This window comes from Cololabis saira, chromosome 17 (assembly GCF_033807715.1).
Source record: "Cololabis saira isolate AMF1-May2022 chromosome 17, fColSai1.1, whole genome shotgun sequence".
Classification (NCBI taxonomy): domain Eukaryota; kingdom Metazoa; phylum Chordata; class Actinopteri; order Beloniformes; family Belonidae; genus Cololabis; species Cololabis saira.
The window spans coordinates 16,474,505-16,489,722 of NC_084603.1; the positions used below are offsets into that span (position 1 = coordinate 16,474,505).

The 15,218-nt window shown below is 40.3% G+C and overlaps 1 protein-coding gene across 1 annotated transcript in view; it reads left to right on the forward strand.

Moving 5' to 3' along the window:
- Positions 1 to 15,218, forward strand: part of LOC133463714 (inositol polyphosphate-5-phosphatase A-like) — a 181,947-nt gene that overhangs the window by 100,547 nt on the left and 66,182 nt on the right. Inside the window, exon 7 of the mRNA XM_061745407.1 lies at positions 6,050 to 6,134. Coding sequence (XP_061601391.1) covers positions 6,050 to 6,134 — 85 coding nt within the window. The remainder of the gene's footprint in view (positions 1 to 6,049; positions 6,135 to 15,218) is intronic.

Genomic DNA, 15,218 nt, shown 5'->3' on the forward strand with positions numbered 1-15,218 from the left:
TCAGAAGGTCATTTTGAAGGGTTTATTTCCAAGAATGAATAAAGATATTAAGAAGAGTCTTGGTTTATGACCATAAAACGTTCACATTTCTGTCTAATAAAACAAACAGACTGCAGAAATCACTAAATCTAGTCACAACTGTCTCGTTTTAAGCAAAGATCTCTGCCAGTGGGGGTTGTTTAAACTAGAATCTCCTGGTTTTTCTTGAAGCGAGGCGTCGTTACTGTGAGTTTTCTCAGCGCAGGTAGTGGCGGTTCCCCCAGTATCTCCAAGTAATGTCATCATCTTTTGCTTTTTCAGTTTCCGAGATAATTTGTTTTCCTGTTTTGGGAAGTTAACGTAAACTTATCCCAACCGAATCGTGCGTAGCGACACGCTGATATTTGGTTCCTCTCTGGCAGGTTTTGAAGTTAAAATAGGAAAAAACAAGAGACCGCACACTTTTGCTCCCTAGTGCAGATTTATTTAGCACATCAAACGTTGTAACGTTTCGAGCGTATTTTACTCTTCTTCAGGCTGAAGTTGAAATAGGAACCTTTGATAAGTTTTAAATATAATTTATCTAATGTGAGTAATCACGAGAAAGCCTAGTCCTCAGTTTTGGTCCAAATTGTGCCAAAGAAGGACGTCTGTTGGTAAAATGACAGATTAACAGATCACAAGGTCATTTTGAAGGGTTCATTTCCAAGTATAAATGAAGATATTAAGAAGTGTCTTGGTTCATAAAACGTTCAAATTTCTGTCCAATAAAACAAACAAACTCTCTTTTCCACACTGCAGAAACAAGTCCCTGTAGAAATAAGCCCAAAATCACTAAATCTAGTCACAACTGTCTCGTTTTAAGCAACAATCTCTGCCAGTGGGGATTCTTTATACTAGAATCTCCTGTTTTTCTTGAAACGAGGCGTCTTTACTTTCCTAGAAGTGAGTTTCCTCAGCTCAGGTAGTGTCGTCCCCCCCCCCCATCTCCCTCCAACTCCACCCACAAAGGCCCGAGTGGCCGAGCTTTACGACGGCCGGCCAGACTGAGACCCACCGCTAAGAAAAGCTTCTTCTCTCTTTACGGCCTCATAAATATATTGTTATCTGCGCCTGGGAAGTCCACGCAGAGATTTATCCGCGCGATTAGTGGAGATAGCGAGCCAAGCATCCTGAATCATTAATTACATAAGAGCCGGCACTACATCCACCTTAATTTCCTATCTGAGCTCTTTAGAAGGGCCTCTTTTAAGTAGGTGATGAGCCGTTGGAGTTCATTATATGTCACTTAGGTGCATTTCTTTCTTTTTTTTTAAGCAGTTAGATGCTGGCGCTGCGGGGGAATCGTGGAGATTTGGAAGTTGTCCATGTCAGAGATGAGATGGACAACTGATAACGCAGGATTTTGAAAGAGAGCAGGAGTCGGTCCTGTGACCTCCAGCTCTCATCATGAATCAGATCTAAGAGCCAAGAGTTCACTTTTTAGGGTTCATGGTCCGTGGACTTCACGGCCATCCGTTTTTTGTTTTGAAATGACAAAATAAAAATGGAGAAATAATCCAAAATAATCCGTTCCCCATCTTTTGTTTTGATGATAAAAAACGGAAAACGGAAAACGGAACCCCCCTTCATCTGATTGGTCCATATTTGATAGTTTCACCAAAAGTCACCAAATGTTTCCACGCAAGCCAGGCCTGGTGATTAAATTTGATATTTAATGGTTTGCATTAATGGGCGTGGCCTAACGGCTCAACAGCGCCCCCTAGAAAACTTTGTGCCTCAAGCCCCACAATACGGTTTGACGTACATGCACGAAAATCGGTACACACCTGTATCATGTCGCAACTTAAAGAAAAGTCTCTTGGCGCCATGGTCGAAACCGAACAGGAAGTCGGCCATTTTGAATTAATCGTGTAATTTTGGCGCAAAATGTGCGTCTCCATCCTGCGACGATGTGCATTACTTTTCTCAGTCAAAAGCGTTACCGTGGCGACGCTAGACGCCAAAACGGAAAACGGATCGTTATCCGTTATCCGATTTCATTGATGTGTTTGAAAATCGAAATTGGGAATTAAAACAGCGAGTGGAAAACGCTTTTCTCTATTTCCTATTCGTTTCCAAGGATACTGAAAACAAGGATTGGACAAATGGGGGGATTGCACATGCGCAGTAATAAATGAAGAAAGTTGTTTCTGGTTCTTTTGTTGATCAGATTGAAAATTAACAGTTTTAGATTTTTTTTAATGTTGAAACCGAAAATAAATCAAATATGAAACCTGGGAGTGAAACATGAGTTTAATCTGTAATCTGTCTTCACTCCGTCATGAAACTGCAGTGATGTTGTGACAGTCCGTTCAGCTGCAGCGTAAAAAAAAAAGCAGCGTCCAATCAATAACAAACTGAACTCTAACATACTGCCCCCCCAGTTGGAAACGAATAGGAAATAGAGAAAAGAGTTTTCCACTCGCTGTTTTAATTCCCAATTTTGATTTTCAAACACATCAATGAAATCGGATAACAGATAACGATCCGTTTTCCGTTTTTTTTTTTTTTTTCAAGATGGCGCTGCGCTAGTGGCGACATGTTGCAGCAGCTCCATCGATTCATTTTTATTTATTGTCTGTTTTTACCTATTTTGGACCTTTTTTTCTTCAGTCCTGTTTTACATATTTTATATATATTTTTTGTATTTTTTATATATTTTTTATGTCTGACTTTTTAGTCTTCTTACCCCTCCCCTGCATGTTTCCCCACTGAGGGAGAAAATAAAGGATATCTTATCTTATCTTATCTTTCCGTTTTTCCGTTTTTTATTATCAAAACAAAAGATGGGAAACGGATTATTTTGGATTATTTCTCTATTTTTATTTTGTCATTTAAAACAAAAAACGGATGGCCGCGAAGTACACAGACCGTTCATCCTTCCATCGCAGAGGAATTCTACTTTTGTAGCTCTTTTTTTTTTTTTTACACCAAGGAATAAAAAGTGATTAAGTTTAAACCAAGAGACATAAAGAAGAGATATAGAACTGAAGATAAAACACATGATAATGGGAGAATGAAAATTGCAGTTAAGTGCAGTCCAGGACAGGAATAATTGATCCCAAATCTAATTTGTTTAAAGGTTGGGGGGGGGGGGATGGGGGGAGGATGGGAAGCGGGTCTGTCTCAGATCGTAGCACCAGATCAGAACCGTGTTAGGGCTTTAACCAGTGCGTGCTGACTGAATGACGACGGCCGGGGCGGGTTCACGCGCTGCCTTTGATCCATCTGGCAAAGTGAATTTTCTGTCTTTTCAAAGTGAGTTTATCAACAGTTTATCAATTTAATTGTGATTTAATTGTGGTGTCAGCTGAGAGTGAGCGTTTTTCAACTAGCTATCTATGGGAAATGTCCCAGGGATGATCCCTGAGTCCGTCCCGCTATTCCTGACAAAGTTCCTGTTCGCTGATGATCTTTCCTCAGATCTCAAGCTTTTAAAACACTTTTTCCTTTCTCACCTGTTCTCTTGCATCCATACCTGGTGTCTGTGAGAGTAATAATAACATCAGGTTCAGAGGTGTCAAGTAACAAAGTACAAATACTTACTTAAGAAGAAATTTTGGTTATCTATACTTCACTGGAGTCATTATTTTAACTTTTTACTCCTTGCATTTTAAAAACAGCCTCGTTACTCTACTTCATTTCGGCCTTTTAAGAATAAAAAAAGGAAGGAAGGAAGAATGAAAAGAAGGAAAGAAAGAAGGGAGGGAGGGAGGGAGGGAGGGAGGAAGGAAGGAAGGAAGGAAGGAAGGAAGGAAGGAAGGAAGGAAGGAAGGAAGGAAGGAAGGAAGGAAGGAAGGAAGGAAGGAAGGAAAAATGAAAAGAAGGAAGGAAAAATGAAAAGAAGGAAGGGAGAAAATAAAGAAGGATGGAAGGAAGGAAGAATGAAAAGAAGGAAAGAAAGAAGGAAGGAAGAAAAGAAGGAAGGAAGGAAGGAAGGAAGGAAGGAAGGAAGGAAGGAAAGAGGAAGGGAAGAACGAAGGGACAAAACAAGGAAGGAAGGGAGAAAAGAGGAAGGGAAGAAGGAAGGAAATAGCAGGAGGAAGGAAGGAAGGAAGGAAGGAAGGAAGGAAGGAAGGAAGGAAGGAAGGAAGGAAGGAAGGAAGGAAGGAAGGAAGGAAGGAAGGAAGGAAGGAAGGAAGGAAGGAAGGAAGGAAGGAAGGAAGGAAGGAAGGGAAGAAAAAAAACTATCCAGTTAAATTGCTCCATCCGGATAGAGTGAATTTGGTTGTGGTTGTTTCAGATGTTCTTGTCCAGTTTTGTTCTTACATCCGTTCCCTCAGATTCCTGCAACTAAACTTGGATGTACATTCCAATAAAGGTTAGGATAAATGATAACATGCCTCTGAAGTTTGACCTTTTGCACCATTACAATCAGTGTGCGAAATACCCATCCATATTTGGGGGGGGTCCCTAACTCGCGTTTTTTTTTTTGTTTTTTGTTTTTTAAACAGTGTGGCCTCTACAATAAACCAATACAATCAGCCTACTATAGCCTATGACAAATACACCCACACTTTTAACCATTTTAGATGCACGTTGTTTTACTAATAGGAAGCAAAATTGTGCATTACGATGCAGAATGTTATTTACAAATTAAATCTGATAATTAAAATAAATAAAATACATTAATTGGCACCACACTGGTGCACTTAATGAATAAATACCAGGTATAGGACACTGGCGCACGACCAGTGCATTGTAGAAACGAATAAACAAATAAAATAGGCTAATGTATTTTTTTAGATAAATAAAAAAAAAATTCAATGAAAATGAATTGTGCATTCAAATAACAGTAATAACAACAAATTCCACTATCAGAGACGTGCAATCAGTGCACTTAAACAGATCCTCAGCCTGCACGATGATGACTGATTATTTAACGTTATGTAACCATCCAGGAAATTATGTTTTAACACAGCTGCAGCTGTGTTAAAACATGTGAACACATTCACAAACTCCACTCATAACAGGTCATCACGCAAAAGTTAAAAAAAACATGATGGCTCTCAACAGGTGGGTTCAGGCAGCTTACACATTCACAAATCACACTCATAACAGGCCATAACGCAAAATAATAATAACAATAATTAAAAAAAAACATTAGCTCTCAGGTGGGTTCAGGCCATATTAAGCAGGCTGGCCTCTTACCTTAAGTTAAAATAGACCAAATGTGCCTTTTTTCTCTTTTTTTTTTCCTTGTCTGCACACATATTGATGGTTGATACCATGCTGGTAAAAATCTAAGGCATATATATGTGCATACGCATACATATGCATACACATACATATATACACATACAAACCCAGTGAGTTTTTTTTGCGGGGGGGGGTGACATTTCTCGACTTCTTGTGCTTTCCGTCCTGGCTTCCGTCCTGGCAGGAAGAAGAGAGGCGATGTCAATCAAATTATCATATTATATTATATAGCCTAATTTATTTATTTTTTTGACAACATTGAGACCCCCCCTAAATTTGGCTTTTGAGTCCTTCAGGGGGGCTGAAGGGTTAATCGGGGGGGGTTGGACCGCCCCGAACCCCTCCGTATTTCGCACTCTGATTACAATACTTATAGGCAACTAGTCATCATATCTCCTGCTCTCTGAAACACATGTTCATGCTCAATAGTACACATATATGCTTCTTTCATATATTTGCATTATACTAAGATGCATTCATTTTCAATGGCTTTTGTCCTTAATGGCCTTTTCCCCCTTACATTACTTTTACTTTTATACTTTAAGTAGTTTTGAAACCAGTACTTTTATACTTTTACTTGAGTAAAAAACTTGAGTTGATACTTCAACTTCTACAGGAGTATTTTTAAACTCTAGTATCTATACTTCTACCTGAGTAATGAATGTGAATACTTTTGCCACCTCTGGTCAGGTTTGACTCCCCTACCCTGGCAGAGTGTTTGCACCAGCAGGTGGAGCCGTATCCCCCACAAACCAGACTCCAGAAGGTCAGGGGAGTTTTAAATGGACATATTTCTATTCTGTTATCAATGTATTGGTTTGTCCTGCAGGATCACGGACCAGCGATACGAGAAGGTGCCATACTTCGTCTTTGGAGACTTTAACTTCCGGTTGGATTCAAAGCAAGTTATTGAGGTGAGCGTTTATTCTTCCTTCTTCTTCTTCTCCTCTTCTTCCTGCACCTGACACTTTGGTGATGGAGGGTGATTCTGTAGCTCTGACGTGTTATGTGGTGAAATACAATCACAGCTTCCTGCTAATACCGACGCTTGTGGTAAAGTGCTGTCAGATTTGCGGTAATATAAATAGCGAATGTTTGTGTGTATTTGAGAGCAATTGCAATATAGTACAAGTGGTTTTGGTTGTCGGGCCTGGGCAGAGTTATGACTCATTAAACGCTCCGCCGTCGCTGGCCCAGCTGTGTTTGCCAGCCGAGCCTCCAAGTGCATTGTTGTGTTACGGTGCCATTTACTTCTCTTTCTGCCTCCCACCCTCCTCCTCCTTCTCCTCCTTCTCCTCTCGGTGCAAATGAGGCCAGTGAGCACTAAGGCAGTGCAATCATTCAGCATTGTCCAGGAGGAGGTGGGTGAGGGATAACAAGTCATAAAAGGCCACCGCAGACGCTGATGTCCAGTGATAACGGAGTGGAAGAGACACTTGTTGGGTGATCCTTTCCCGGCAACAATGGTGCCGGACTCGAGGGGGGGGGGGCTTTGTTGGGTTCAACCACAGCTCCATTGAGAGGAGAGGGAAGAGGAGGGAAAGCTCTGTGAATGGAGGGAGAGACAGAGGAAGCACTTCCCTCGCTCTGCAGTTCATTATCCGGCCACCAGGGCGGACATTAACCCCCCCCTTCCTTTATTTATATAGCACAATTCAACACAAGGGGATTCAAAGTGCTTTACATCGACATTAAAAGCAGCAACACGTAATTGTACAGTAAGTAAAATTATGAAAAAAGAAGGTCAAATAATAATAATAAGGACAAGATAAGGACAAGGATAATTAGTCCAGGGGTCGGCAACCCAAAATGTTGAAAGAGCCATATTGGACCAAAAACACAAAAAACAAATATGTCGGAAGGCAACACATGCTGCATGTTTCTATATTAGTTAGAACTGGGGGGAAATTTCATTTTTCATTATGCACTTTAAGAAAAAAGTCAAAATGTCGAGAAAAAAGTCGAAATGTCGAGAAAAAAGTTGAAATTTCGAGAAAAAAGTCGAAATGTCGAGATTGATGTTGAAGTACAATTTTGAGAAACAAGTCGAAATGTCGAGAAAAAAGTCAATTTCGTGAATAAAGTCGAAATGTCGAGATTAAAAAGGAAGAAAAAAAGAGAAAAAAGGGAAAAGAGAAAAAAAGAGGAAAAAAAGAAGAAAAAAATAGGAAAAAAGAAAAGAAACAAGAAGAAAAAATTGAAAAAAAAGGTCAAACATTTCTGAAAAAGCTCCAGGAGCCACTAGGGCGGCGCTAAAGAGCCGCGTGTGGCTTTAGAGCCGCGGGTTGCCGCCCCCTTGCTTTAGGATGATGGACCTCACATGTTTTTACTCAGAAACCTATCACAGGCATTGATTAATTGCCTCAAAGTTTGTGCAGTACATTTGATTTTGGGGCAGTAATTGGGTCACATTGACCCGGTGGTCATATGAACATGCGTTACTGGGAGATAATAAATACAGTACAGACGCTAAGTGGGTAAGGAACGGGCTCTGCAGCAACAGATGTGCAAACACTGGGGCTATTCAGGGTCAGTTCTGCAATTACATGTCACCTGGCACACATTATATTCATATCATGACTGTTTTATATCGTATAAGCGCCGGCCGGGATGAAAGCCGCCGCGTTCCTTCTCATCCGCAGGAAACTGCATTTTCATGGATTACTGGAGTCATTTAACTAAAAAGAAAAACATCCAACGAAACAAAGTGGGATGAGATGATTTGGGGGCGTGTTTGTGTTTATCCCGAGCGTGGCTAATGGTGTTGTGTTTGCTGTCTTGTTCTCACCGCTCTGTGGTAGGTAAGCTCTCACCCGGGCCGTGTCTGCGCCGCTGGGACGCTGTTTGAGTGCAGCGGGGGTCGCGACCCCTTTTCCAGGGATGTGTTCGGCGTGCAGGGCTGTGTGTCCATCTCTGCCCTCGCTCTGCTTTCTTACGCTCCCTCGGCCCCATTCACTCCCACATCCAGAGGGAACACACACACACACACACACACACACACACACACACCCTCAAACCAAGATGAATCTGATCTGATTAATTCAGGCCGGTTGAAGGGCGGTGGCAGCTTTTTTTTTCATTTTTTTTACTTTGTTTATTAAGATTTTCCAATTTTTCATAAAGACAGGTACAAAAAACAAGATTATGGTCATCATATAGGTAGAGGCAGAACAGAACTACAATATAAAACATGCTATATACAATAAAGGAACAACAACAAAACAAATTAAAGCTGTAAGCAGCGATGAACGGGCCCTCGCGCGTGCAATTTCCACCAATAAAGATCAAGGACTCAATACGAAGTCCGATGACACCACCCATGACTCTTTATGTCAAACCATTCAAAAGTTATGGCAGAAAATAGGGACAACCAATCAGAAGAAGGGGCGGGGCTAATTTTCACCAATTATTGTCAAGGACTCAAAACCGAGTCTGATGACACTACCCACGACTCTTTATGTGAAACCATTCAAAAGTTATGCGCGTCGTTGCACATTTTGATGTATAACACACCTGGGTGCAAGTTACGGTTCGGCCGGGATGTACATAATCACTCGTTTGCCTGTTGTTGCGAAGTCTTTTTCAAACCGCGCCAGAATAAAGGCTGATTTATGATTCTGCGTTACACCAACGCGTACCCTACGCCGTAGGCTCTGCATCGATTTAACGCAGAGCCATAAATCAGCTCCCGAGTTCTCATCCCGAAATTTTCGGAGCAAATTTCTAAACAGGCTTTATTTGGATAAACTGAGCCCAGGTTGGGGATCTTAACGGTTACTTTTACGCCTGAAAAAATATTAAAACTTAATAAAGTGGCATATTAACAGCGCTACAGCGGAAATTTAAACAGCTTTTAGCTCTGGGCTTCCTGATATGGTGTGACGTATGTGCAAACGTAACTACGCAGTCGCTTACGTACCCGAACATAAGCCACGCAGTGACGTAGCAAGCAAAATTTAGGGGTGGTGCTGAAAAGTAGGAGTAGTGGGAGTATTGGGACAGGGCCCTGGGAAGATTACAAGGGCCCTAAAATCTCTGGCTTAATTTTTAGGGGTAGTGGTAGAAAGTAGGGGGTGTATTGGGATTGGCCCTAAATCCCTTATCCGGTGAGTAAAGGTGGGAGGGCGGTGGCAGTTTTAAGGCTTCCATCAGACGGTCAGAGCTGCAGACGGGCTTAACAGAGTTTCTCCAAACACACAACAGTACCAGCTGATGATGTCATCCGTGCAGGAAGTGCTATTAAAGCGCCGCCGCTGCCTCGTATCGCCGCGGCGATCAACCTGCCGTTTCCAGCAGCCAGGCGAGTGATGGCGGCCGAGAGAGCCGTGATGTCACCGATAAACAAATGGGCTGGAACCTTGGGCAGCAGGATGTAACTCACAGCTGGGAGGCCGTTCCCAGCCCTTTAATGACAATTAATGTCAACAGGACAATTAGTGCACATCAACTGGAGTGCTTAACTGTAGATGGGCTGCCGGCGGATCGATCCTCCGTACTTATCCGCAGATTGATTCAGACACGGTGGAAGTCGGCTGTCCGGGAGCTTCTCCTGCTCTCTCCGCCGGTCCCTCTCCTGATTAAGTCGATACAAAAGCTTCTGGAAAAAGGCAAGGCAAGTTTATCTGTATAGCATAGTTCAACACAAGGTGATTCAAGGTGCTTTACATCAACATTAAGAGCAGAAAGACACAATTAAACAGTAAATAACAAGGAAAATGATAAGAAAAAGAGGTAAAATAATAAAAAGTACAAGTTGTTAAACAGTAAGGGCAAACTTTAAAGAGAAACAATGGTGGAATTAGTGTTTGGTTTGTCCCTTCTTGGATACTGTAGAAACACAATAGATGGTGAAAATGACTTCTTCCAAGGTGTCAAACACAATGAGCAAGGCAAGGCAAGGTCATTTTAACACAATTAAACAGTAAATGACAAATAAAATGATAAGAAAAGAGGTAAAATAATAAGTAGTTAAAAAGTAAGGGCAGTAGAGTACACGAGGTACAAATATCATTCTTAAAACGGCAAGAATTACGTTTCTATATGGTCAAAACGTACAAAGACCGGGTCAAATACAGTATTACAAAAGTAATCTGCCGATTTATGCGGTGAATCAAACCAATTTGACAATTCTACATCTAAGAAAATGAAATAACATGATAAGAAAAGAGGTAAAATAATAAAAAGCACAAGTTGTGGGTCCGACATACACACAAACTAACACTTAATACATAACAGACGTACATTATACTTGACAAACAAAACAATAATAGACACAACTCCCTTAGTCTCATTCTCAGACATAAATACATAGTAATGAAGGCAAATAAGGCAAGGCAAGTTTATTTGTATAGCACAGTTCAACACAAGGTAATTCAAAGTGCTTTACATCAACATTAAAAGCAGCAAGACACAATTAAAACATAAATAACAAATAAAATGAAGTAAAATGAAAAGAGGTAGAATAAGTTGTTAAACAGTAAGGGCAGTAGAGTACCGCAGGTACATCTCATTCTTAAAATGGCAATAATTACGTTTCTATACGGTCAAAATGTACAAAGACCGGGTCAAATACAGTATTACAAAAGTAATCTGTGACAATTCGTACTGTGAATTAAACCAATTTGACAATTCTACGTCATAATACCTGTTTCCAGGTCTTATTTCACAAAACTGACGAGAATTACGTTTCTATACGGTCAAAACGTACAAAGACCAGGTCAAATACAGTATTACAAAAGTAATCTGTGCCATTTCGACGGTGAATTAAACCAATTTGACAATTGAAGAGACAACAAAAGAAGAGATGACCACTTTTTCTTCTTTCTTTCTTCCTTTTCGACCCATAAAAAGCAGTAGAAATAATTAGATTTGACTTGTGGAGCAACATCTCCAAGCACCTGCGGCTTCCAAGGCCTCTCACTTTGAGAGTCACTGGTTCAGAAAGCACTCTGGTCCATTTCTGTACAGCTGCACGCTACACCACTTCTGCCCTTCTTTGCCATTGAGAGCGACCAGACCATGGACGAGCACCGAGCTCCACAAAGCGGCCCCGCCGGGGCCCGTGGGAGTTCCCGATGGGACGCTCGTGTTTTTAGGATGTAACCGTGTGCACGGAGAAGGGAGAAGGGAGGTGGGAGAGCGTTTATTGTCAGAAAAAGGCAAAATTCCAGGTGGCAAATTCCTGGCATGCTTGCGCGGCAGGATCAGTAACCACAGACCTGCGGCCGCCCCCCTCCCGCCCGGCCCGGGCAACCCCATTAATTGTGTCCGACAGAGGGAATTGGTTTCAATTGACCCCCATTCACTGGGCCTTTGACTGGCAGACAAAAGACACAGCCACGTGGAGACTAATGCCGGGGCTGAGCAGCCTGGAGGTGGTCCAGGCCCCACCACAACTCCTCTTTTCTCTCCCATGGGTCTTATCACGCTTTGGCTTGATCACGCTCTGCATCGGTGCTGGAAAACAGGAAGTTAAAGAGCCAGTTGTGACTTGTGAGGAGCTTTTCTGTTTAGTGCCCACATACATGTGCGGCTTCACAGTCTTTTCCTGAGTGATCTCATTGAGCTTTAGAGCTCAGGGAGTGTTCAAGTTGTGTTCAAGAGGGACTAAAGATGTAGCACATGTGGATGTAAACGTGCGTGGAAATGCAGTCAAATCTGGCGCGAAGGTTTGAAGCGAAGACCCCGTATTAGGCAAGGTATTGTATAGCATAATACAACACAAGGTAATTCAAAGTGCTTTACATCAACATTAAAAGCGGCAAGACACAATTAAACAGTAAATAACAAATACAATGAAATAAAATGATAAGAAAAGAGGTAAAATACACGACATAGCATAACATAACAATACATAACATAACAATACATAACATAACAATACATAACATAACATAACAATACATGACATAACAATACATAACATAACAATACATAACATAACAATGCATAACATAACAATACATAACATAACAATACATAACATAACAATGCATAACATAACAATACATAACATAACAATGCATAACATAACAATACATAACATAACAATACATAACATAACAATACATAACATAACAATGCATAACATAATATAACAATACATAACAATACATAACATAACAATACATAACAATACATAACATAACAATACATAACACTACATAACAATACATGAAATAACATAACATAATACATAACAATACATAACAATACATAATATTACATAACAATACATAACATTACATAACATAACAATACATAACATTACATAACAATGCATAATACATAAAATAACATAGCAATACATAACATAACATAACAATACATAACATAACAATACATAAAAATACATAACATAACATAATACATAACATAACATAACAATACATAACAATACATAACATAACAATACATAATACATGACATAACATAACATAATACATAACAATGCATAACATTACATAACAATACATAGCATTACATAACAATACATAACATAACAATACATAACATAACATAATACATAACATAACATAACAATACATAACAGAACAGAACAGGTGTATTTTCTGAATGATGTGGGATTGTTTGGGTCACAGTTTGTTGCACTTTATCCATTTATTGTTTTTATTTCTTTTATGTTTTTATACTGTGCTTTTTATACTTATTTATTCCTCTTATTTTGATTGGTTCCTTTGCACTTTGGTGGGAACATCCCAACCAATCTCGTTGTAACCTGAGTACAATGACAATAAAGTCTATTCTATACTATTCTAAAATAATAAAAAGCACAAGTTGTTAAAAAGTAAGGACAGTAGAGTACATCAGGTACACATATCATTCTTAAAATGGCAAGAATTATGTTTCTATATGGTCAAAACGTACAAAGACCGGGTCAAATACAGGATTACAAAAGTAATCTGTGCCCATTCATGTGTTGAATCAAACCAATTTGACAATTCTACGTCACAATGGCTGCATTCAGGGCTCATCCATAACTTTTTAGCGGTTTTCAAAAATCATAAGGATTTAATTTAAGAGTACGCTTAAATAAGTATTTAGACAGTTCACGTAACGATGTTCAGACAGTGATGGTTTGTTTTTTCATGCAAGTTCTGATTAAACATAACGAGAAACATAACGGCTCAGATTCTTCTCAAAGATAAACTAGTACGAGCACAAAATAATAAAAACATGATTTTCAGACATGAGGAGCAATTGCAAAATGACTAGGAATTAAACATTAAACAAATATGACTATTTCTTGTTATTTACATTTTAATTTTGCTGATTTATTTTTTGGCCTATATTAACAAACATCAATTATTCTTCCTTTCAGCATTTTTTTCCACTTCCATAATTAAATAACTGAGATGAATTGTTTATTTACTAACCTTTTTAGTGCAGCTTATTAATGTCTCTTTTTAGTCACGACAGGCCAAAATAATGTCAAATAATGGGGATAAATGTTGGTCTGCAGCTAAAATATCAATATCTAAGTTATGAAATAAATAATCAGCAGATATTCTGTTAATAAATCAACCGTTTGCTCCATAAAAGCTCTTGATTTGGACTTCCTCTAGTCCAAAAGGAAGCAATATATCTGTTTAATATTTACAGCAAATTAACCTCCTACTGTTTTTTTAATTCACAGTTGCTGCTTCAGAGCTGATAACGCAGTTAAGATCCTGTTTTTAAATTAAAATCTTGGTTTTTATTTCTGTTTATCTTTTGAATTCCATAAGTTAAACCACAGCCATTTAATTTAGTCCCATTTGATTCAAACTGAAGCTTTTTAAAAGTCCAATAAATCTTATTTGACACCATGGATGAAGTGAATCTTTAATATGGAGCAAACGTATCAAATACAGGGAAACACATGAGAGAGGCAAAGGGGAAGTTTATTTAGTAAAAGACAATTAATCGATTCCAAATCGAATCGTGACGCATCGCGATGCATCGACACATCGATGAATTGCACCCACCTCTACTGATAGCAGAACGCCCGCCCTCCAAATCTACATTTGGATACTCTAGGAACTACGAGTAAACCTGCACTGCGAGAACGGAGAGCTCTGACAGGAACATAAGGCACTATCAGGTCTTGCAAATAGGCCTCACACCTGATTCAAATGAATCATCATCCTCAGCTTGTCATAAAGGTCTGGACAACTCTGTTGGTGACACAGCTACTTTTATCACGGTGTGCTGAAGCACGGAAACATCTAAAACATGCTGGATAGGGGCTCTCGAGGACCAGGATTGGCCACCCCTGTCTTAAGCAAATTGAGGATGAGTGTATCCTATCTAATGTGGAGTCCCATACATCCTCAGTAAGTTCTACGCCTAATTCTTCTTCCCATTGGGCTTTTTAGACGTGTCAGAGTTGACCCTGTCAATGTTTGTAGTATAAAGATTAGTTAACGTGTTTACTGGCAGAGAAAGAGCCACGTTCAGCCTCGTAACGGCAGCACAAAACCCCTCGTTGACCCACTCACACCTACAACAGTCCTGCCTTGTTTCCACACTTGAGATAAGAATGAACCGTGTGTGTATGTGTGTGTGTGTATATGTGTGTGCGTGTCCAGAGGTGGTCGTGAATCAGCCGTGTCGGTGACAGCCTCAGGGCTCCGTGCCTGAACTCCTAGTATATTTAAAATCCCTCCTAATTAAACTTAATAGAATGTAAATTTAATATCTGCCGAGATTGCGTTGCCACCGGCCGGACCGGTTTCTCCGGTCGCTCCGGTCCCAGGATTGATAGAGGCCGGAGGGAGGGTTAATTGCTGACTTGATCTACCGTCCCCCAGACGTGGCGCAGGGCTGTTTTTAATTGAGGCTGATCTGCCGCTACACGGTTGGGTTTTAGAGACGGCTTGGCCTCACCGTGACTGGAGCGGCGCCCCCCGTAGGCGGCCGGGGGAAACGCAGGGGGCCGGGCCCGGGCATCAATCTCCCTCCCTTTGTCCCGCGTCCTTTCTTTGGCTTGAGCAGCA